We start from the raw sequence: 26,112 nt of genomic DNA, 5'->3' as shown, positions 1-26,112 counted from the left end.
TTTAAACTAACATGGGAAAGTTACATATCTTCTGTATATTTAAAATGTGAAAAAAATGTAGATAACGTAATTTTATAAAAATGTGTAATGCTTTAATACCCTATATCACGAATTAAACACATTTTTGTTTAAATCGGTCAGATTAAAAGTAAAAAAAAAAAAAAAAAAAAGTAGTTATCTTAAGAACTGAATCTGTTAATAAGACAGATTAAATTAGAAAGACAGATATCTTACATTTTTCCGAATGGCAACTAGAATGAAAAATAAAACAATGCATTACATTCAAAGTGAATCATCCCCAAATCGTGTTTCGAAATTAATTCTGGGCTTTAAAAAAAATAATAAACAAATAAAAATTCCGAAGGGAAAAAAAATCAGTGCAAGATGTTCACTATTAAGGTTCATTACTGCCTACCTAAAGGTATGCCAAATTTTATTACTCTGATATACTTATAAACATGCAGTCTTTCTTTTATTATTTTCTTGCTGTTTCCCTCTCTTTATATGCGCAAACAGGATTGACAGCAATATTAGAATACAAATGACGGAAATAATGATTTGAAATGGCAAAATAAAATAATAATAATGACAATCATAAAAAGTGAAAGAGAAACAAATCGAATTATTAAGAGCAGGTAATGTATGAAAACTAACACTAAAATCTGCACAAAAAGTGAAATCACATTTGCGTGATAACTTCAATTATAGACGATATTTTAAGCTATTGACTTATTTGCACTGGAACGTTAATGTAAAAAGGCCTGAAAATACGTGATTTGAATAAATAAAAAGGCAGCGAGAAGTATGTTGGGAGCATGTAGCAACGTAATAAGTAAAATATGAAACAAGAGAGTAAATACTTAAAGAAAATAAAACTTTTTTTTTTTTTTTTTTAATTTTTCAACAGAAGTAGAAAATTCTATGATATTCTAAAATATTCTCTTATGAGCTTTCAATTTTTTGGTTATAGACCGCGTAAAAGCTTCATGCCCATTGTATACGAATCGAATTCGAAACAAATCCAATAGAGTTCAAACATTTAATTGTTTAGCCATTCGTGAAATGACACGCTGCTAATTATTTCACGTGCTGTAGAATAAAAAATTTTGGCGATTCGATTAACAAGATTCCCAAGCTAAGAACATAGCATTATTAGCACAAAAGGTGTAGCGAAGCGGTATCTTAACTTTAAATTAATAAACCTAAGAATACATCAATGCGAGTGGACTGTAAATTTAACCTTTATTCGGCGGTTTTAACTTTCGAACACAACACAGCACAAAGTAAAACGACAGAGTTACAATTAGCGGGTTTTAAGAATGCAAGAACAAAATGCGAACTACGCATACAATCTGCGCATTGCGAAATAATATCTCACAGACAGGCAGAGAGCTCTGGTGGCTGAAACATTCCGCCCGGCGTTGAAACATCGTTTCAAAATAAATAGCTTTTACAAAATGAAATTATCATAATATTAAATTATGCAAAAATGTATCATCAAAATATTCACAAGAAAACATAATATGTAATTATGCAATGAAACTAAATTGTTCTCAAAACAGATGCACAGAAGCCTTGATACAATTCAGGAACTTATATAGCTAAAGCAAAGTACAAAGTTATAATGCTTTAGGAAAAAAACTTAATCGTTGATAGGCAAAACACTAAGTTTGTGAATTGGCCTTTTCAAAACTCCGTTAGCGGTTTTGATCTTCACGATACGCACAATATTATCTGAGCTAGGAAAAAGTTCCTGGTTTTCCTCTTCGAGACACAAAGCGCATTAAAGCGGCAATAAATGATTCTGATGTAAGATTACCTACTAATTCAATATGTATAGCTCTTGTAGTAAAACACACGAATACACAAATGTAGCATTTCATTGGTTTTACTCCTCGACCTTGCCTGGGCTTCACTTGAAATGGCCCGGCGTAGTCAATTCCAACTTTGGAGAAAACCTTTGACGGAACGACTCTAGACGATGGTAAATCAGACATTATCTGGGTAGATGTTTTAGCTCGTACACGATGACATTTCACGCATTTCCAAATCTGTTGTCTTACAACTGACCTAGCGTGGATTATCCAATATTCTCTTTTCTAATTACTGATAGCAATAGCAGGGGGCCTGCATGAAGATGGGATTCATGAAAATGATTCACTATAATCTGTGTTATGTGATGTTTCTTGGACAACAAAATAGGATATTTTCTGTCCTGCGCGATGTTGGATTGTCTTAATCTTCCTCCAACGCGTATAAGTCCATTCTTATCGATAAACGGGTTCAAAGAAAGGATCTTACTATTTGAGTTTAACGGTTGATTCTTTTTCAGAAGATTATATTCATTAAAATACTCATCCATTTGAACTACTCTAACAATTGCATTTCTAGCGTATTGCAATTCTTCGGTTTTAAGGTAACCCTTAATTCTTGTTGCGGTAGATTTAGCTGAATTATTCGCAAACCGAAAACACCATGTGATGATTCTTTTAAGTTTCAAAAATGATGAAACTTCATTAAGGACTGGAATTTGCGAAGCGACTGTTCCAATTGAACAAGAAATATTTTTCCGTTGTTCCCTTAAAGACTCTTCTGAAAATGGTAAGTTGAAAGAGAATGGAATATTATTTGAATTAAGCCACTGAGGACCTGTCCACCACAAGTCATGAGTAGAAAGCTCTGAAGGCAAAAGACCTCTTGATGCGCAATCAGCTGGATTCTCCTTTCCTTTTATGTGATTCCAATGCGATGAAGGTAAGACTGATTGAATTTCTGAAACGCGGTTGGCTACAAATGTTTGCCAGCGTGTTGGTTCTGATTGTATCCAGGACAAAACTATCATTGAATCACTCCATGCGTAAATACTGTCAACATGAATTTGCAATGAATTCTGCACAGCTTGAACCAAATGCACTAATAGAACTGCAGAGCAGAGTTCTAAACGAGGAATAGAGATTACTTTCAGGGGAGCTACGCGAGTTTTTGATGTTAGTAGCTGCACCGAAATTGAAGAATGATTTGAAGACTTTAAATAAATTACTGCGGCGTAAGCTTTCTCTGATGCGTCACAGAAACAATGAAGTTCTACATTTGTAGATTTGGGCAATAATACTCTCCTAGGAATATGAATGCATTCAAGATTTGCGATATCTTCACAATAGATTTTCCATCTTTGATTGATTTCATCTGGCAAGGGATCATCCCACGAGATTTGTAATTTCCATATGTCTTGAAGCAAGATTTTTGCTGCAACTATAAAAGGTGCTAACCAACCAAGTGGATCAAAGATTTTCGAAATAGAAGATAAAATTATTCTTTTAGTAAAACACTCTCTGTTTTCGAGATTTCCAAAGTGACAAGTAAACTCGTCTTGCGTTGGATACCACTCCAAACCCAATAATTTTATTGATTTAGTATCAACTACTGCACATGAAGAATTTGAGTTCCGAGCACTCAAAGCAGTTTCCAAAATCGAGCGATCATTAGTACACCATTTATGCAATTGAAAGCCACCTTTTTGTAAAAGTTCACTCAGTTGTGAAATTAACTCTACTGCGTCTTCTACTGTGTCTGAACCAAATAGGACATCATCAATATAACAATTGTGTAATATTATTTCAGCTGCCTTTGGGAATTTAGTTCCTTCGTCAATTGTTAGTTGTTTGAGTACGCGAGTAGCCAGGTATGAAGCGGAAGTAGTGCCGTACGTAACTGTGCACAACCTGTAAGTTTTAATCGGCTTCGATGGATCATCTCTCCAAAATATTTTTTGGTAATCGCGATCTTCATCATGAATTTGAACTTGTCGATACATTTTCAATAAGTCACTAGTAATGGCTATGGGATAGCATCTAAACCTCAAAAGAATAGTAAATAAGTCGTCTTGTACCTTGGGACCATTCATTAGCGTGTCATTAAGCGATATCCCTGATGTAGTTTTGGCACTAGCATTGAAAACGACGCGTAATTTTGTGGTAAGACTGGATTCTTTTAGCACGTGATGATGAGGTATATAATAATGAAAATTTACTTTATCTGGATTATCATCGGATAATTCTTCCATGTGTCCAAGTGATAAATATTCGGACATGAAGTCTTTATACTGTTGATATACTTCAGGAGTTTTTATTAATTTTTGTTCTAGACTAAGAAAGTTGCGAAAGGCTGATGGTCTGGAATTACCCAACTCATTTCTTTTAGGCTTGAATGGCAGTTTTACTGAGTAACGACCCTTTTCACTACGCACGTGATTTTCCACGAAATGATTTTCACACAATCTTTCCTCTTTAGTTAAAGGTTTCGATGTGGGAATTTGTTCCAAATCCCAAAATGATTTAACTAATTCCTCCGTGTTTACGTTTAGCGTATTGACTGAAACCTGCTTACGATTTGGGAATTCAAAATGTGTAGTTCCAGCAATTATCCATCCTAACTTAGAACAACATGCAAATGGAAGATTTTTGCCCCTTTTAATTACCTCGCCATTTATTAAAGTAAGGAATACATTAACTCCAAGTAAAATATCAATTTCTCCCGATTCATGAAATGTAGGATCTGCTAAAGTTAAATCCTGGAAATTTTCATATAAATTCAAAGGTAATGTTACACTTGGAATGTTTCCTGTAATTTTGTCTATTATGTAAGCGGATGTTGAAATTCTGTAATTAGTATTAAAATGAGGTGTAAACAACAAGTCAACTTCTCCAGTAGTAGTTGTATTGAAAGTACCTAAGCATGACACTAATATCTTCGAATCCTTTATGCTCAATCCTAAATTGATAGCTGTTTTCCGACGAATGAATGATTTTTCACTACCTGAATCTAGTAAACATCTACAATTTATGAATTCATTTTTTGAGTTTTGAACCTTAATTAAAGCAGTACACAAAAGTACATGACTACGTTTACCATTAGCATGAGCTACAAAATGTTTATTTTCATAGTTGTTTGCACAAACAGTTGGAGAACCCTCACTCAAGTTGTTTTCTGGTTTAATTTGCGATTTCGGAACAAACACTTGTGCTTCCGGTGAAGGGAATCTAGATGCATTTTTTGGTTTGAAATTATTTTCTAAATGCAAAATGCTATGATGATGCTTAAAACAATGCTTGCAGGTGTTTGCACTCTTACACATTTTAACTTTATGGACATTAGACAAGCAATTAAAACAAAGTTTATTAGTCTTAACAAACTCTATTCGTTTTCGCACTGGTAAATTTAAAAAATTAGAACACCTGTATAAAAAATGATCTTCTTTACAAAATAAGCAGGTAGAATTAGAAATCAGAGAAGTAACCCTATTATACACTGCTTTATCTGATTTATGCGTTTTACTAATTAAAGGTTTACTGTTCTGTAATGTTCTAGCGTAATTCTTCAAAAATTCTATCAAGTCATTCAACTTTGGTATTTCATCTTTTTTTAATTGACGCTCCCACCACAACTTTGTCGAAACGTCAAGTTTTTGCAAAATAATATACAACAACAAAGTATCACTAAAATTATCTATCCTTTGATCTAATATTTCCAATGAGCGAGTTATTTCGTTTACGTTATCTACTAAACTTAATATCGAGGATGCAGATTCCGTTTGTAATTGTGAAACGTTAAGAATTCTTTTAATAAAAGCAAATATCTGTTCTCTCTTATTAGAAAATCTCTCTTCTAGTAAATTCCAAGCAATACTGAAATTTTGATCAGCTATGGGAATTGACTGAATAATGCGATAAGCATCATTTTTCAAAGAACTCTTTAAATATTGTAATTTTTGAGCTCCAGAAAGATTTGGATTGTTGCGAACACTAGCGTTAAATAAATCTTTAAATGTTATCCATTCAGTTAAATTTCCGCTAAATGTGGGTAAAGATAATTTCGGTAACTTTAAACTTTCAGAGATTGATTCAGGTACGACAGGTTTGTCGCCATTTGCATTTACGACCTTGTAAACCTTTAACTTACGAATAATTTTTAAGTGAACCTCCTCAATTTTCTCTAAAATCGACTGTTCTTCGTCAACGAAAGTGTCTATTTTTTCATCATCACAATTTGTATAAATTTCTCTAAATAGAGATTTAAAATCTTCCTTAAAGATTTTACATTTTTCTAAGATTAATTCAGCTTCAGCATTATCTAAGTTATCATAATTTATTCTCTCAATGAATTTAGTTAACTGTGTTTTCAAAATTTTCTTTCGTTTTTTTTCTATATCTGACATTTTGAAAATATTCTAAATTCTCGATTTTACTAATACTTTAAACACAACAATAGTAGCAATAAGGAAATCTCAAATGCAATTAAAATGCGTTAGCTATTTCACTCACCTCGAACATTGTATGCATTCCGTAAGTCTTGAGAATTCTAAACCGAAATTGCATTATCAACTCCATTACGGACACGTAGAATTCTTATTCACAAGCGCGGGTTTTTCTCGAAGCTCCGGCGTATGACGACCAAATAATGCTGCGAAGCGGTATCTTAACTTTAAATTAATAAACCTAAGAATACATCAATGCGAGTGGACTGTAAATTTAACCTTTATTCGGCGGTTTTAACTTTCGAACACAACACAGCACAAAGTAAAACGACAGAGTTACAATTAGCGGGTTTTAAGAATGCAAGAACAAAATGCGAACTACGCATACAATCTGCGCATTGCGAAATAATATCTCACAGACAGGCAGAGAGCTCTGGTGGCTGAAACAAAAGGGGCTATTAGTCTCGAAATGGGATTTTGCATCAGTTCACTCTAAATAGCAAATCACTTTTCAAATTGTTGCAACCAAATATTACCGCCCTGTATTATATTTAAAAAAATTAAATAATAAAAATGCATATATATGTATGTTCCTCGCATTGTGAAAAAATGACGGTACCTAAAGCCATCAAATTTTGAATAACATAGTCGGCCACCCAAACTTTTGCACATGGAGGCCCGAATTTTGAATTTCGAATTTGTTTTATTATCGAGCCAGTCCAAAGTTCGTGCGTATTAAAAGTATGCTTGGAATTCACTATGACGCATTTACTAAAACAATACAATTTTGAACCTGTTGAAACTTGTCATCGTTTGACTAACATATTATTCAGTTCATCACCAACTTTCGTAAATATCAAACGCATTTTAGTACTCAGAGAAGATAAATATAGATAATCTGTACAAGCATGCTGTGCTACATTTTTTATTTTCGTGTGGTGAATCTGCCAGGTTTGCAGCGATAAAAATTAATAGTGTACATGGTGAACACACTATTAGTGTAAGGACTGCCCAGAAATGGTTTAAAAAATTTTAAGTTGGGAAAAGCAGCATTGATGATGAACCCCGTTCAGGACATTTTGAACCGTTAGAACCAAATCAAACGATTCATTCAGAAGTTATAGTGAACAACTTTGCCGTCTAAACTCAGAATTGATCAAAAAATGCCCACGATTGGTGAATATCAAGAAAGTGTTGTTTCATCATGATAACGCTAGACTGCAAACGGCTCGAACAACGCTGCAAAAAATTAGTTAACTTCTACTTCAGAAGCATCAAGTTTTACACTGACTAATAGGGTTTTTGAATAACAAATGTATTTACGATTTTACCAATACTAACTAGTGCCCTACGGTAGCGAAAAATAAAAATTTGTTGCTAATTATATGTGTTTATTTCTTCTTCGCTTTGTTTTATTTTGATAATACCTTTACGCACCTGTGCGTTATAAACCATATGCACTCCTTGGTATACAATATTCTTGGAATGTTCTCCTAAGAATTCCAGTATCTGTTCGACCTGGGCTTCAAACGGCAGTCCCCGAAGACGAATGCAATCTTTACGTGAACCTGGTGGCAGCAGCTGTGGTGATATTAATGGAACTTGGGGAATGTTGGTCAGAAGTGGCTGCGGTTGTTCGTATGTCCTTGGATCCATGCACCGGTTTAAGACCTAAGAAAATTTGCAGTGTGAGATTGTATTAGCAAGCATTTTGCATTTTGGCTATATAACAAGAGCCAGTACATTCAATAAATTATAAATCAATGAGGAGTAAAATAAGTGTTGGAACTTGTAAGAAACTAAATAATTCGTTTACATACTTATTCAATTGTTTAAAAAAATGACAAAAATATTCTAAATATGAATTGCTAATATCCTTTTACATAAAATGCTCCTTTATAATCATGCAGTAATATTGAATTTAAAGGTATTGTGAGTCAATGAAGGATTACTAATTCGTAATTTCTTTAAGAGTCTTCTACTGTAATAAAACTGTTGCTAAAAGTGCTTGAAACTGATTAAAAAGTATTACCAAAAATGTTCCCTTTTCATTATAAAGAATGCATCAATATTAAAATCAGTTTCTTGAAGAAACAGTTGCTTATGTCTTCTGAAAAAAGTGTCAGTTGTAACCAAAACAGCAGGAAACTGATCAAAAAGAAGCTTCTTAAGAAACCTACAGAGACGTTCGGAAATTTATAAGAAGACAGGTTTTAGTCTTAAATATGAACAGCTGTTAAAGTGTTCCGCTTCCGAGACTATTATAGATGCACTGAACGTTCACGTTTTATTTTCATATAATTGTGATTTTAAAAACAGACGCTATATTTTGCGATTAATAGGTTGAATATTGTAAGTTAGCTACAAAGTGAAAAACATATAAAATATTACATGCTATGAGAATTATTTAAATAGTGTATGTTACTAAAATCTATACAGTTTAAACATTAAAGTGAATGTGTATGAATCAAAATTCTATGATCATTATTTAAAACACTTTTTGTAATTTAACAAGATTCATGACTCAGATTTGTGCGTGAAAGCTAAGGCTTAGCAGTGTCTTCTTGGTAAGGTATATAATATCTCAGATTCTTCTCGTGCCATAATTATAGCATCATTTCGTTTTCTAACTGGACATGCTTGCCTTAATGCTCATCTTAGAATGAGGAATTAAGATTATCACATTAGAATCAGGTATTCTATAATGTGTTCTCCTTCCCCGTGGACTTTTGTCTTTTGTCCCCGGACTTCCCCGTGGACAAAAGACATTTAAACTTGTGTTCTGCACTTAACGATTTTAATTCTGTAACCCAGAATATTGGAACAAATTAATAGATGGATATATATGAGTTGCGGATTAAGTAAAATGTTCGACAAATAACCAGCCTACAAACATTCATGCAAAAGTCACTATGGATTGCTGTTTACTCTGTGATTGATTGCTTAAAAGTAACAAGAACTCCTTTTCTAAAAACAGACTAAAATGCGCCATAACACTCTGTCAGTTCCCTCTCCAGCAATGTGTTTTTATCTTAGAATATGCAGCAGAACTACAGTCAGTTGCTTTCTATTAGCCTTTGGGTATACATCAAATTACTTCTTAAAGTATGAATTTTTAGTCTTGAAGGTAAAGCATAATATTTCGCATTATTGTTTATATAATGTAACTATCCTTTGCATTTCCGTTAATATGTATTTGGCTTACAGAAAAAAACATTAAGCAATTATAAGAATTTTTCAAATATCGGCCGGGCTGTTAAATGGAGTAAGTCCGGATGATTTGAGTTTTACAGAATTTTCAATAAATACCAATTTCTGATACCTAAAAGAACTTGTCATTTGAATCTTTCTTTCAAATTTCTTTTCGCGTAATTAATATCTACCATCTTCTTTCCCATAAGATATCCTTTTCATTCATTTTCATTACTCGATTTAATTCGTTGAATAAATCTCTTCCTTTTTTTTACCTTCATTGCCTGTTTCTTCTCGGTACATCGTAATACTTTATTTTAAGCTTAGGAAAAGGTGGAAAAGATTTATCCAAAGGTGGAAATTTCAGAGGATGATCATTAACAAATGTCAACTAAAAATGAAATAAAATAAAACATAGTACTTTTCATTTATCTCGTGCAACGAACATATTTCCGCGCGTATTTTTTGTACTTGCTCTTGGCACGAAAATCAAAGGAAGAAAAATGTGCGAATTATTTCGAAGATATAGCTGTACTGGTATCTATTCTTGCAAGATATCTTAATTAACAGAAGAAGATATGATTTTTATAACACATGTTTTAGTATTTAAAATTTAACATACATATTTCGAATATTTTGAATTTTTTTTTCAATAAATAGCCTATAAAGAGTCCAATTTTGCTACAAATTTGCTCATTTTTGCCGATTTTGCGGAACGCACAAATAAAAAGAATTACGTCTGGCTATTGATCCGACAGTGAAATGAATCCTTCACATTGGGTAATTAATCTTGTTATTCGGTATGTTAAAACTAAACATTAAAAAATTCTTTAATTTTCTTGGTTCTGTATATCGCTCTTGCCCGATATTGCGAATTTAAAGACGTTGTATTTTCAGCGTCTTGCAAATAAAATCATGTTCAAAATTAATAATGGCATTGGAAAATTAGATTTTCTTGAAATGATTTTCAGTTGTCTTCGAAGAAATTAATTTCCATGCCTCAATGATCCATTCGTGTATTTTTGCCTAGTTGAGTGTTACATTTAGATTTGTGGAGTTTGGTTAAAGTCCAGATTGACCCTAGACACCAACTGTGGATACTTCCAGCCACCTACTTTGTATAAGGCTCTCAGATAACCATCTTTAAAAGCTTATTAACTGAGATAACCTGACAAAAACTCCAGAATCTTACCTTTCTTGAACAAATTTTTTCGGATCTTTATTAGGAGCTTCTGGGAATTACGCCTATCCTTTCATTTTTCTAGACAATATGTTTCAGTTCTTTCTTTTATATGCTTCCGTTTAATGCACCATTTTCGTATTTTTAATATGAAAAATAACCTAATATTATTTTTTCTCTGAATATTGTCTTACGAAAGTAAGGGACGAAAAACAAGTCGTGGTTTAAAAAATACGTGTGGAAATATGATATATACGTTCATCCTTTTATAACGCTCGTTGCTATTATTAAAACTATGATACGTTGAATGAATATTATCATTGCAAAGACATCAAATATCTGATAACGAAGTCTTAAATTATCGTATTCCAGATTTATTATGATTAGTTGGACATGCTTAACTTACTTGCTGAACTTCAGCCGTTGTGCTGCGGAAAAGCTCAATGTACCGAGAACCAATGACTTCTCTGTGTTTCTGGAGTGCCTTTGCTGCCATTTCCTCGCTTTCGAAGAGGACGAATGCATCTCCAGTAGCTCGGCCGTCCGCCTTTTTGACAAATAGAACTCCTTCCTCACCATCCATGACTTCGCATGGAACTTCACCATTGGCGAAGAAAGACAACTGTGGACAAGAAATACAATTCAGATTAAGGATTTTTATGTTAGTATTTTTACAATACGAGATATATGAGATATGCATTTGATGGTTGATTTGAAATATTTTCTTTGGAAAACAGCGTCAAAGGAAGTCACTGAAGGAATTTTTATCTCTCCGATATCCTTCAAAGTACTGTGGGTTCGATTTCAGTCTATCACAATACAGTAACTATTGTATAAAGAACAGCGGACACCTAATTTTTATTCGTACAGTGCATGTAAAATTTATACTGATACTATGCGTACCATATTCGCTAAAGCAGCAGTCCCTAAACTTCAAAAAGTTCGATGACCCGACATGCATTTACACTTGAATTTTGTCGTAAAATTGCTTCGTAAATTAAATTTAAAAAATCGCTTACATATCCCTGAATTTAGTTTAGCAATATTTGCGATAAAGAAGTAGAAATGTTCGTTGAGATAACATTATTAGTGCATTTTAAGGTACTTTATCTTTGCGCTCACAAGGCTGCTAAATATTTGAGGCAAAAGGTCGAATTTTTAACCAGACTCGATGTTCGATATATTTTTCTTCGAGATTAGTACTTTTAATGTTTGATTTGAAATAGGACATGTGCGATTCTTTCACGTAAACATCGGATAGATCAATAATATACATATGGCACACACCTACTCCGGTTTACACTATATAAGCAAACTTATGTTGCAGAAATGTAAACGTTGCTTATTACATAAAATAAAATTTTCAGCTTTTCAGTTACAGTATTATACATGACTTTGTTTCGTTTGAAGTTACTTGTGCATGAATTTTATTTAAAAATTTTCAAACACTGTGGCAGTTAATTTTGTAGGAGATTAAGAATGTTTCCGAATTTTAGTCGGCATTTGTTGCGCATAAATTTCCATTTATTAGCATCTTTGTGTTTACTCCAGACAAAATATATATAAAAAAAAGAAACTAATCTTACCACTTGTTTTGGTGTACAGTCGTATGGTAAACCTCTCATTCTTACAATAACTTGCCCACCTCTAGACAAAAAGGCTTGGGCTTCATTGTTATTGCCTGAAAGGGAAAAACATATGAGAATAAAATAAATATTGTACATTTTTTAAATAGAAATACTGGAAAAATTATCATAAATTTTATGCTTCTCTTTATTTTACTGCATTTTATGCTATGCTGTAATATGCACTAAGTGCAGGATTAGCAAGGCAACTGATACTCGAACTATGCGAATCTGAACTACGCGACTCCATATGAGACGACTACCCCCCTTTCCCAAATAAATATGTTGGAAAAATATATAGATCTTGCAGGAATTTAAAAACTCAGAGGCAATTTTTTTTTAAAGTAAAGTTTGCCATGAGGGCGTAGCATAAATGCAGATATTAGTCAATTTTTTATCATTTAGTTTTGTAAAAATTGCACAAATCTGTTACAAAAGCGTTTCATGTTCAGTGTTTATATTTAGTAATGCGTGTAACATTTGTAGTGCTTTGCATCATGTAAGGTAATACTAATGTATATACAGACAAACAAATTATTCAGCTCATCAAGCATACTGTTGAATACTGGTAGAGATGTGGATCCAACCCCGGCGGATGAGCTGGCTACATGAGCCTTTCCAATTTTTCTCCACATGTAACACGATTGCAAGTCAGCATCTCCCGTATATTCGTATGACGTACTTAAAATGCAGATATTTTTCTTAGCTTCTTAATTGCAGGAATACAGTATCTGCAACGCATAAAATACAAAAGAGCATTAATCAACTGTTAAGTTATAGGCAAGATTTCCAATCAAAGACAGACCGTTAATATTAAGCTTTTTGGGAAGACAAAAGTTATATTGGATTTCCGACAGTGCTCGATATCTGTATCGCTAATCTTTCTTATTGTTCAACATCAGCTGAAACTTCCAAACAACTTGTTTTTTTCCACTTGGTATATCTTTCCACTTGGTTTATCTCTAGGTACAATGGAAATTTAAATGATTCTCTTTAGAATCCAAAAGAATTCCTAGCAACTTTTTTTGAAAAAATGTAAGATCTCTATTTTTAAATTTCCAAACAAGTTTGTTTACGTTTTGTTAACAATTCATTTCTTTTTGTAAAATAACTCTTTTCGGATTTCAGTCATGTACTGCGTAATGCGCGAATTCAGAATTTATTATTTGCGTCAGACAGTTTATTATTTGCGTCAGATTGCGTGTGAAAATAATAATAATAATAATAATACTCACCGCCAGCGACGTTGATAAAATCTTCTCCAGTAGCACGGTACACCTCGATATACCGTTGGCCAATATGGTGCTTGTGTCTTTTCAGAGCCATATCACGGTGTTCTTGACTTTCGAAGCGGACAAGAGCTTCTCCGTTTCTGCGACCTTGAGGACTCAAACACAAAGCTACTCCACCTCTGAAAATAAATCGCAATTAAGTATTTTCTTGAAATTAATGAAACTGCATAAAATTTCGAGATCACAGAGGCCTGTGGGCAACAAATAAGCAAAAAAAGGAATAATTCAAAATCCTTTGTTTATTTTAAATCATGAATCCGATTTCAGATAAGCGTAATTACGTATCTATTAATAGTGTATTCATATGATATGCTTAAAACGGAAAGCGAAATTTGCAAGTTTTAAGATGCCACCAAGATCTCTGTAGAATCAGTGCCGTTTTAACATACGGGCACTATTCGACAGGCTTGCGAATGTAAGAGTCCATATTTTGGCAAATTTATTATTGTTCTTAAGAGAGTTGGTGTATATGAAAGCCCAAGAACTTTCCAAAAATTCCGAAGCTTATCATTCTGTTTAAGATGTTCTACATTCAATGGTTAATGGTTCATGGCACGCTTAATGCTGTGCTGTATGTCATGTTTTCTTAAACGAACTTTCGTTGCCATTGAACCAGTCGTGGTCAAAGCTGGCTTCCTGCGCCATCTATAAATGTACGAATAGCTTCTTCGAAATTCATAATGTCACCTGATTTTACATCATGCAGCTTTTCATATTAAATATCTTACAGATGTTGTTTTCTTGCCACATTTGCCGAGAATTCTCCATTCTGACAAGATCATAAATTTCAACTTTGCGAGTTAGAAACCTTGTAAAATTCTAGTTTAATTTTAAGAAAAAGGAGGCTTTCTGTATCAAAATGAAATATGTCATCATCTTATGCCGAGTATAAAATATTTTACGGCAGTATTGTGTTTCAAATTGGGAACACAGAATGAATTTATAACGAAGTACAAAAGTGTCTTATGCCACGGCTTTCGAAGATGTAATAGACGTACACTGCGCAGGAAAAAAAAAGGGGGCAGTTCTATATCTCTCGTTCTACTGGGCCGGCCAATTTTACTGGGCCTACTGGGCCGGAAATTCAAATTGTATTTTTCATATCTCTAAAGCGCGGCTTAAGATATATATTAGATATATATATAGCATCATTCTAGCATAGGTATTTTGACACAAAATCGACTTTTTTGTTTTAAACGACATGCCAGTTTTTTTCCATATTTCGATCCTACGACTCAAATTATGCCTAAATATTAAATTTTGTAAAATTTGGTGCGAAATTCAGGGAGAAATTCAAAAATTTATCTAGGCGTATTTTCTTCAGTTTTCGCCAAGAATAATATACTTGGCGAACTTCTTAATTTATAGCAACCTATTCCCCCCCCTTTTTTTTTTCCATTGCAGATAAGAGTGAAAAAAGTCATCGTTCATACTTCTAAATCATTTTAACAAAGTGCGTAAACCACATTTGGCTTCATTATCGCTCAAAAACAAGATGCCGAATTTCAAAACGCTCCAATATGAAATTCATGTACATCTTAGAAAATTTTGAATAAAAAACTCTAGTTTTTTGCAGGTGTACCTAGAAATGCATCTTCTTTAAGCCAATGTTAAAAATTTTGTAGGTGAAAATAAAACATTTTTTCCGAAAAATTTGTAAAAAATATTCAAAAATACAAATTTTAAAAATGAATCATAAAAAATGTGCAAATTATATTTGGATTAAGCCTAAATTTCGAATTCTGGAAGAAGGAATCAAGTAAGATTAATAAGAAAAACAGAGATTAATAAATATATATCAAATTCAATTAACATTAACGAGCTAAAGATTTGAAAGCTAATTTTTTAAAAACTACTCATGAGATTTTTACAAAACTTGGCAGGGTGGCATAATTTAAGTCATTAAATCGAAATATAGAAAAAAATTGGCATTTCATTTCAGAAAGAGTCCGATTTTGTGTCAAAATACTTATGTTAGAATGATGCTATATATAAATATAATATATATCCTAAGTCACACTTTCGAGACATGAAACACACGCAAATTAAAACTCGTCAAAATCGGCTCAGTAAAACAGGAATTATAGCACTGTCTTTTTTTTTTTTTTTTTTTCCCCACAGTGTACCTTTTTAAGAATGTTTTTCCAGGAATAAAGGAAAGTTTAACCAGCGATGGCTACATCTTCATTGTAACCATAAAAATTTCGCATGTGCAACCGATTCAAAATGTTCATATCCCATACAATGTGTATACCTTTTACAAAGAATTTTACACGAAAGGAATCCCGATTACCAGCATAGCATTTCCATCCCGATTAGTGCAGCATTGAACACTATGCTGGTAATCGGGATAAAAAAAAAGACATGGCCATAAAACGCATCAAGTATACATTATTTACGTACGATATTATAAAAAAAATATAAAAGAAATATTGTGAAAGATTAGTAAGTAAAGTAAGCATTTGACGGGAAGCAATTTTCCATCCTTATCTTTTAACATTATCTCATTTCAAAAAGCTATCTCAAGAGCTATTATTTGATTACAAACTTTTATTGTTTAACCTCGACTGATCAGTACTGTTCAAATTCCTACTTTTAAGCTAGCTAGTCTATATGTTAGAAATTTGAAGTGTTCATCAATTTAAAAAAAAAAAAAAAGGAAAGAAATCCAAATGAAGGACAGAGTAAGGTTAAAAAAAAAGAAGAAAAGAAAGGGAAAAAAAGGCAATTTCACCCCTATTAATTTTAAACTTCGAGTTACTAAAAGGTTTAGATCCAGGAGATATTTTTTGCCAGGGTCTCGAATTATAATCCGAGCAAAAGTCAAAAACTCGTTTAAACCTGAATTGGAAATAAATTGCTTCCGCATTCTCTGTTTATTCATAGTAAGAAAAAGGAAATTTTAACTACTCGTCACGGACGATTTTTGAAGTCGAGTCGATTATGAAAGTGAAGCATAGTTTTTTTATACATACATACTAAACCTGTTGTCTTCCTAAACAGTTTTTCATTTTTTACAAGTCGGTACAGAAGTGCGCTTTTGTGCAGATTTTCTTCGGTTGTTTGATTCTCAGATTACAGAGGCAACTCAAGTCCATTTTTAACGTTTATATGAAATCGCATTGTTTAGCAACTTTTTCAGAAGTGTGCAATTTCATAAGTAGAATTTGGGCTACTCAGACTGTTTGAATGTTTCTTGCCATTTTTAAGTTTTATATATATTCAGCTTCGAATTCTGACTATGCACAGAGAAAATTCCTGTATAACTATATTCAAATTAATGTACGAATACATTTTAAAAATTTTTCATGACGCAAATAAAGTCGTCTTACTTTCATGAAAATTAATTTTGGTTTAAAAATGCAGTTTTGAATTTAATTTTATAACTAATCGGAAATTTCTTAACTTTTCCTAATAAACTTAACAATCAAATCAAATTCTGAAAGCCGGTATCTTATGAAATCAGCCGGTATCTAAGTATCTTATGAAATGAATCTTCCATTATATTTAATGAAATTTGATATGGATATTCCCGACGGTCTTTTTGACTTAAAACAGCACGTATATGCTAAGTTAGATTAATGAATATGATTACTTACTCGAAGATATTACCTGAATAATTTTAATACAATTTTTTTCTTTATTAAAATTTAATTTCACTATAAATAAAAGAAGAGATATTACAAGTATTTTGCAATTGGCAATATGAATTATCTAAAGTAATTTCACTGTGGTTACCGATTTTTCACACTCCACTAATTCAGCTTTTAACAGTGATAATTGTGTATAATATCGCTCGATTTCATTTTCTTAGAATATAAAAAAAAAGTGCTTTTATCACTTAGAATAAATGGTATAACACAAAATTACCGAGAATAAATATTTGTCTACAAACAAAGTTAATGTCTCTTGCATAGTATTAAAAATTAAAGTCATATCAGTATATGTTTGTCAGCTTTAAAAATGTGCAGTGTAGAAAAGGAAAAATGTAAGCTATCTAAACAATCTAAATAAAAGAATAGGACAGTTTTACACGAAAGGAATCCCGATTACCACTTTTGCATTGTTATTTGAAATTTAAAAGAAATATACTTTTATTCCAATTTTTGATTTTAGCTTACTTTTGTGTTATTTTTCAAATAAAATAAAATTTTAAACAGGCAAAGTAACACATGCTTTGTTAAGAATAAAAGTCTTAATTTGAATCCATAAAACAAATAAAAAGTCTTGCTAATACAGTATGTTTGCGTGTCTTAAAACGAAGTAACTTAAAAAAGAAAAGATTTAAGAGCACTACTAAATAACAGGATAGGACAATAGCATTTTTATATCGTTTTTGAAATATGAAGGATATATATTTTCATACGAATCTTTTTGTTTCCAACTACTCTTCTTATATTTTTCGAATAATATACAGCTTTAAGCAGGCTAAATTAACACATGCTTTGTTAAGCTAAAAGTCTTTAAATGAATTGAAATAACAAAATTAATGTGCTTAAGATTAAAAAGTTGCCTCTTACCTGACTATGTTGAGTCCTCTGAAAAACTTCGCAATATCTTGATCAGATGATTGCCAAGGTAATCCTCTGGCTCTGACGACAGTGTTATTGTCTACCACATCGTTTTTAGTACTGCAAAAGAATGAGTTCAGAATGAGATATAGCGGGAAATAAGCATTAATTCGAAGATAGCAGTTATCAACAACGCTACAGATAATTACAGTTCTATCACCATTTCCTTTTTGAGTTAGGATACCTTGTTTATAAAAATCCCATTCATAATCGTTGATGAAGTGATTTGATTTGATTTGATTCAAAATGATGTTATCTTTTGAAATTGCTGATTTGTTTTATGACACCTTAGAGACTGAAGAAATGGATATGCCACTTGAGGCATTCTTCCGATAATGGAATAAAGATTGATAAATTTGCTGCTTCGTAGCTGCTATTTATGTAGGGATCAGAGAGAGCTCAAAGGTTTTCTGGCTTCTCTTCCTATACAGATTCCAAATAAATCGTAATGATAAATCTCATTAAACATGTTTTATGACTGTTTTGTTATCTGATAAGAAGTATTAACACGGATGTGATGTTTGCTAGCTTTGTGCTGTGACCTAATGTCCATTTCTCACAAGCACTACCACTGATACTTCCTGAATTATTTTTTGTTTGTTTATTTGTCATTTGGGAATAGAGAATAATTAAAGAAGACTTTTAAACTATCTGGTTACCTAAATTGTGAGCCAAACTGTTAATAACACGTAGATAAATATTTAAATTTCATATCGATATAATAATTAAAATATGTGCTCTAAATGATTTCTGTGAATGTCTGTCTACATTTAAAAAAACTATTAATTTGAAAACTGAATATAGTTTTCTCAGTTTCGAATTATTTATTGCTTTAAACTGTGTAAATTCTTATGACTAAATAGATAAATAAATGCTTTAAAATGTTGTTTTTTGCAGTTAATATTGTATGTAAAAAGAACTACTTTGAATTTACTTCAGTTATAAATCTTTTTTTTTTCCTGTAAATAATACTGAATTTTTCAAATATTACAGAATGTGTTATAACAGCGCTTACACTTAAAAAAGTATGTTCCAACTAAAATTAAGTCCTATTCGAACAAGAATTACATCCAAAATAGCATTTTAAAGTTTAATTACCTTTAAAATAAGGTATTGAGTAAATATTCGGAACGACAAAATAATGAATTACATAAGTTTTAAAATTTATGAATTTTAATTTCAATTTTTTTTATTGTGAAAATACGCGATTAAAGAATTCAGAACTTTAGCCTTCAACTTTTGGCCCCAAATTTTCGTACTCTGAATGCCATGTTATTATTTTATATGACGCCTCATTCTTTAGCTTAAATTCGAAACCAAATCATTGCCATAGAAAATCGACACGACTTATGAAGGCAGCGCAGAATTGTAAAGCTCTGACCTGTCGATTGTCTGCATTCCAAAAGAAAAGACTCTTAAAAATTCAGTTGAGTATCTGAAAGGAAGGAGTCGAAAGAAAGCGGCTCAGATTGTTTCGAAACTTTCCTCACATATAACATCTTAGTAGCCTATGAGGGCGGGAAAAATTGACTCGAATTTAAACCAGCCTTTTTGTTCTTTAAAAAAATATCCAGCAACCACCAACAGATGGAAAAAGTTAGAAAAAAGAATGATAATAATAATAAAAGCGATACAAAAATCCTCATGAAACGAGTTTCTACTCGTAAGAAAAGTTCCGTCTGAAATTATGCATACATAATCGACCGTTGATTCTGGTCTTTTTTTTTTAGTACTTCGACCCCCTTCATCTTCCATCTTTCTCTCTTTGCTCGGTTCGTCTTGTTTATAAGAACAATGCTTCCAGATCTGGTTTTTGAGTATGCTAAAAAGAAAAGATGTTATTATTACTTTTTACTCCTCCTCCGTCTTTTGGAAAGCCATGGAATGTTTCACCGATGAGGTTTGAGTGATGAGCGGAACACAAGGTGAACAACACTGAGCTAGTTTTGAATGGAAGTCAAAATTTCTAAGAAAAAAAAAAAAAAAAAAAAAAATGGTAGCAGGCTTTGTTGTCTGGCCGCATTGGAGATTCTGATTTTGTTCTGTTATTATATGAACAAGTTTTCGTATTAGTTATGATTTATGGTATAGTTTTAATCGCTTAACGAATTATCATAATTACATTTTAATCAGGTTATTTTATGGATACTATGCAATTGCAATAGCTACAGGCGAATTTAATATAACCTAGAACAATTAACCTATCTTCAGGTAAATTGTTTGATGTAATGCACATTGGGGACAGAAGAGTTCATTTTGCGAAACACTAATTACATTATCTGAATTAAAAAGCATACGACATAAAATACTACTGAATTACTCAGGCAGAGTTGCAACATACATAAGAAAATGATGGGTAGTTTCAAAAATATAATTACTTACATTGGCTACAAGTTATTTTTCTAATCTTTTTATACAAATGATATTAATGGCACAATTATGATTTCTGAAAATAATGTTAGCAATTTTATATGTATTAAACGTAAATTATCAAAGCGGTTCCTTCTGAAGTAATATTTATTATAAACATACTAATTTTACACAATGTTCTTGATATGCTCAAAATTTTCGGATGTAAATTCTATGGTCGAACATTAAATATTAAATTTGAAAATAAAATATTTCCTTGAAACAACAATTGAAATCAGAATTGCAAAACAACAGGAGAAAAATTTAGGCTATAAAATAACAGGTCATCCAGTTGAATCCATGCCAAAAAGATTAAATTGCGTTTTTTCAAAACTGATTATAATCCAAGAAAATATTATTAGATAAATTTTAATAATTTATTTTTATTTGATATAATAGTAAATATCCAATCATATCTGGAATATGATTTTCCCTTCCAAACGAGAAAATGTTAACTTCTAGGCTGAATGCTTTACTTTAATGAAAAATGTTTAGTGTAAAAGAAACGTTGCATATTTTTATGCTTCAAAGAAAAACACATTTTGTAGTTTCAGTTTAAAGCATTTAAAACTTTTGACATTATTTAGGGAAATCAAAACTGTCGGAATACTTTTGTTGAACTATATTTATGTTCCGTTCTATTTCTAAAAATAAATAATGTAAGATTTAGTTTTGAATTAGCCAGTTATTTATAATTTCAGCCCTTACTACAACTTCACCTTTCCGCTTCCTCACTAGATTGTAAACAGAGTTACAGTATATTTAAGCTAAGGTTTTGGGATTGTAAGGCAGAGCGTGTTTCTGTCTCTTGTGGACACGTAGAAAGAATGCCAGCTATTATAAGTTTGGGATAATTCGGCTTTGCGTCATTGCTGCCGAAATTTGATTTGTTGCTGGTTAGAGCTTTTGAGCCAGCTTACGGTTAAATTTAATTGCGTAGTTTTGGGCTGCTAGTTTAAATTTGACTGTTACTTTAGTTACATCACCAAGAGGGTTAGTTAAGGTGTTTGGAATTAGTTTATGCTCCCAAAGAAAGTCAAGCTCTAAAAGTAGCAATACAGCATAGCTTATTTTATATTTAGAAGGAGGGAAATGAATACTACGAACACATATGTTCCTTTACATAACATATAATCTGAAGTATTTTTTTAACCTCTTAAATTCTAAATTGCTCTCTGGTTTAGCCACAAAATAAAGAAAGTCTGCTGAGCTTCGAAATAATGAGCTCTTCTTGAAGTTGAGAAACCTTGCTGAATTATCCGAACATCCTTTCTGTTATGATGCCTGATAATAATGTTCTGAGTAAGGTTGATTTCACACGGTAAACACAGCCAAACTAGCCTCATTTTGAAAGGGAAAATGATGAAACGACTAGTTGTCATGAGAGTGATTTTTGTGCGAGTAAAGGGTTCAGAATCCACATAATTTGCCGAATTCTAGAGGTGCTTGAGAAAAGTACTGAAGCGGATATCAGAAAATTCTGCTTCAGTGAATACTTTCTCCATATCTTCCATCCCTATCTTGGTTAGCAATGCCATGGAGAAATATTAGTTTCTTACTTTTTATGTCAATCCAAAAGATTTAATCAGTACAGAAGAAAGACATTCTACATCTCTCATAATTTGTATTTATACAAGATGCGACGATTTAGTCCCCGAAGTGGCTGCATTATATTATCCACCATGTGATGAAGTATTCGCAACTGAACTAATATGTGCAAAACTTTAAGTTGACAGAAGCAGGTGTTGTTAAGTTATTGGTATTCAATTATTCGTTATAAGCTAAAGGTAATAGATTCTATGTTGTGTATGCCATCATAATAAATGGGTGAGTGAAATTTAAATCATTATATTAACATAAACACTAAAACTACTGAAACCTTAGAAGAGTGACACGTTAGAAAAACGTTAGAAGAGTAAATATGAGACAGTGGTCTTCAAACCTGTGTTCCGTGGAACCCCAGAATTCCGAGAGTCAATTCCCAGGATTTTACGAGTCAAAATAATAATCGAAAAGAAAATTATATACTCATACTAGTTGATTAGTGTTTATTAACTAAAAAAGTATAAAGATACATTTAGTTATACATTAATTTTAAAACTTAACATGAGTTCATCATATGTCAAAGAGAATGACATGCAGTGCTATGCAAAACCAAACAGTTTGCTAATGGAAAACAAATTTAACTTAGACGACAGTGTTAAAAACTGTATCATGGAGCACATTTTTCAATTGGATAAAACTATAAAAGAATATTTTCCAGTAACAAAAACTAAGTACAACTGGATCAAAAATCAGTTCGAGTAATACGATAAGGGAACAACTTATCAGCATATCAACAGATTCGACATTAAAATCCAAATTAAAGCAAGCGTAGCTCCCAAACTTTTGGTTGTAGATTCGTGAAAAATATCTTGACGTTTCCCACACAGCAATAAACATTTTAAAGCCATTTGGAACAACATATTTAAGTAAAAAATCTTTCCCAACTTACTTGTCAAAAAACATGTACAAACAAATTAAATGCAGAATATGAAATTCCCAAATTAAAAACTGTGGTAAAAGGATGAAATTGTTTTTTAATAACTGATATGTAACAGTATGCGAGACAGATTCTCAACAACAATCTGTAAAACAGTTCTTTTCCTGCTTCGAGAAAGGAGAATGCCCTCTAAGTCAGTATACAGATGCGCAAGAAGACTTCGAAAGCGACCGTATCCACTAGTATACAGTTTTAGACGTATAATTTTTTAAAGGCTGATTCCGAAAATTAATCTGCCCCATCTTCTTTTGCTAGGAGAGATGAGAGGGAAGAATATAAAACAAAATTCAGGTAAATAATTAAGAAAATAAAAAATAGTCCTAACTATGCTGTCGAGGACGTCAAAATGTGAATTCAGCCCACATTTTTTTTTTTTTTTTTTTTTTTTTTTTTTTTTTTTTTTTTTTTTTTAAGTTTACAAATACATTTTGGCCTAAGATATGAATAAAGAATTATATATCGATTATGAATGCACACATAAAAGATAAATAACACATTAATACAATATGATTCAGAAATGTTGTTAAATTAATTATTATCTTGAACATCTGATAGTAGATCAGTTTAAGAAACGACTCAAATATTCAGAATTTTCCGACTACAGCATTTTTTGTCGACTGCTGTTTTTTATATTAAAATACATAAAATGTGAATTTTTATAGAGCCCATATAAAATATAATTCATAAGTGTGTGCACTGATTATCGACATACATCTTGGATCAATTTGGAAATGTGACAGATAAAATATTTACAAAGGAAAGCTTTCCCGTGCATTAAAAAAAAACTCACGGCATTTCTTCCTTAAAAAATAATAATAACAAAATATACATTACGCCCAAAGAAGCGCTTTTTTAACGATTTGTGTGTTACCTTTATTTATTAAATATCATGTTCTTCGCACCTAAATCATAAAATTCAATTCAACAGCAATATCGCAAAATAATTTTAAAATCAGCAGGATTATTTTAGAATTTCCAATACACAGTCTAGCGCGCTGGAGATAATTTTTTTTCCCCGTACAGTGTCGCCATTGCTCGCTTTGAAATCATTAAGTTTGTTAATCAAAAACTCGTTAAAGTGTTACTAAATATGAAATCGATAATAAAACAAATTCCATATTCCAAATTAGGGCTTCCAGATGCCCATATTCGATGGAGGATTACGTTATCCAGAATTGGATGGTTCTAGGTACCGTTGTTTTATCACAATGCGAGAAACATACATACATTTATGCAGATTCTTTATTATTTAATTTTAACAGATTCTTTGTTATTTAATTAATTCATTTACTATTTAATTTTAACAGATTCTTTGTTATTTAATTAATTAATTCTTTTATTATTGAATTTTAACAGATTCTTTGTTATTTAATTAATTAATTCTTTATTATTTAATTTTAAATATAACACAAGGCGATAATATTTGGTGGCAACAATTTGAAAAGTAAAACTGACACTTAAAGCTTTTAACGCCAAATGCCAAAAATAAATTAATAACCCTTTCGAGCCAACGGCCTTTGGGCTAAAAAAAAAGGCTTTCGTAATATATTTTAAAATAAGTAGGAAGTTATTAATGCATACAGAAGAGAAATTTACAGTCGTTTAATTCTTTCTATGAGAAAACGTAGAATTTCTTTTGCCAGTTTCAGAAATTCTTCAAGGCAGGCCCGAATGGCAACAACCATTTAAACGTGCTAAACTACAAATAAACATTGTGCTCAATAAAACTGATAAAGACACGATAAGAAGTACAATAAAAGTTGTTCAGTGCCGTTCTTTCTTTGAATGTAACACAGATCTCCACTTCAGCTGTTTCGTTCACACTCTCTCTTCCCCATTTAAAGGAATACTACCCTCCCCCTTAATTCAGCATTTGCGATGCAACGCAACAAACGCAACAGTTTATCTGCTTTTCGTATTGCCAGTTTGCTAGTCTTATCGTAGGCCTTGATTGTATTCTGGGAAAACTCAGACGGAGAAAGTAAATTTGATTAAATGATAAAGATAATCTCCACTTTTAAAAGAGCTGGGATAAATTTCCATGTTTTCTAGATTCTATTAATAGATTACGTTATACAATATTTCCTTGTTATAGGAGAGTATAGGTTTAAGTATATGATACATCGGCACTTTATCATGTGGTGATACAGGTTTCGTCCTGCTATACTACTCATCCAGAGTATCAGCCTGCACCAAACATCTTCAAGTTAACTTTCAAAAATGATTTCGACATGCAGCAGTTACTTTTGATTGGTATGTACACTATGTACACTAAGGCAAGAACATTTTTCATGACAATTATCATTTCATATATTTCTTCGCTTTGTTTCGATAGGTACTTGATAATTTTTATCGATCTTACGATGAATGTTTTTTAGAGATTATGAAAGTCTTTTGCAGTTGGTCTCACTATGTGATGTGCTTCTGTTAACGGAAGCAAGAAACGACAATGCTGCTCAATATACTGAGGTTTCAGATATTACACGTTGATGCCTAAAGTCACAACTGAACACAGCAGTCTTAGATACATCTAAAAGTACATACTGCTAATGCTATTTTTTGATGAAGTATGCAATGTTCATAAGGCGGTTAATGTGATAGTTCAAGAAGAAATCTTTTTCGGTGGCAATTTCAAAGCTATCAGTGATCAAACGTGTAAATTTATGTTAACAACAGTAATAAAAACAATTACATAACTGTCAAAAAGCATCTGAAAACATCGGATATAGGTATAATTATATATCTTGTATCTCCATGGTAAGAGGTTTCGATACATTTAATAGATTTAAAAACTTTGTCTTTTCTAAGCTTTCTGTATGATAAAAATTATTCAAGACTTGAAACTTAATTGCAGCTTATTATAAGCATGATATGAATTTTTTCATTGAGAATCATATTTGAAAAACAGATTACATTTTGTAAAATCTTTGGTCTGAAATTTCATGAAAAGCAAGTAACCAGGAATGCCTAAGAATATTCACAATATATCATGAACTAAGCATTGAATCATAATCTGTAATCATTTTTTGATCTAGAAAACTCAGATCA

At 31.9% G+C, this 26,112-nt stretch overlaps 1 protein-coding gene across 1 annotated transcript in view; it reads right to left on the bottom strand.

Moving 5' to 3' along the window:
* The window catches only part of fus (epithelial splicing regulatory protein fusilli), a 186,111-nt gene that overhangs the window by 12,234 nt on the left and 147,765 nt on the right, over window positions 1–26,112 (bottom strand). Inside the window, exons 6-10 of the mRNA XM_035362036.2 lie at window positions 18,063–18,173; window positions 13,486–13,661; window positions 12,212–12,306; window positions 11,032–11,247; window positions 7,691–7,924 (exon numbers count right to left, since the gene is read on the bottom strand). Coding sequence (XP_035217927.1) covers window positions 7,691–7,924; window positions 11,032–11,247; window positions 12,212–12,306; window positions 13,486–13,661; window positions 18,063–18,173 — 832 coding nt within the window. The remainder of the gene's footprint in view (window positions 1–7,690; window positions 7,925–11,031; window positions 11,248–12,211; window positions 12,307–13,485; window positions 13,662–18,062; window positions 18,174–26,112) is intronic.

Source organism: Stegodyphus dumicola, chromosome 6, assembly GCF_044657685.1.
Source record: "Stegodyphus dumicola isolate Sdum_Otavi_A_Nest chromosome 6, ASM4465768v1".
NCBI classification, from domain to species: domain Eukaryota; kingdom Metazoa; phylum Arthropoda; class Arachnida; order Araneae; family Eresidae; genus Stegodyphus; species Stegodyphus dumicola.
Note: the sequence above shows the minus strand (reverse complement) of the source record. Positions and strands in the feature narration are given on the sequence as shown.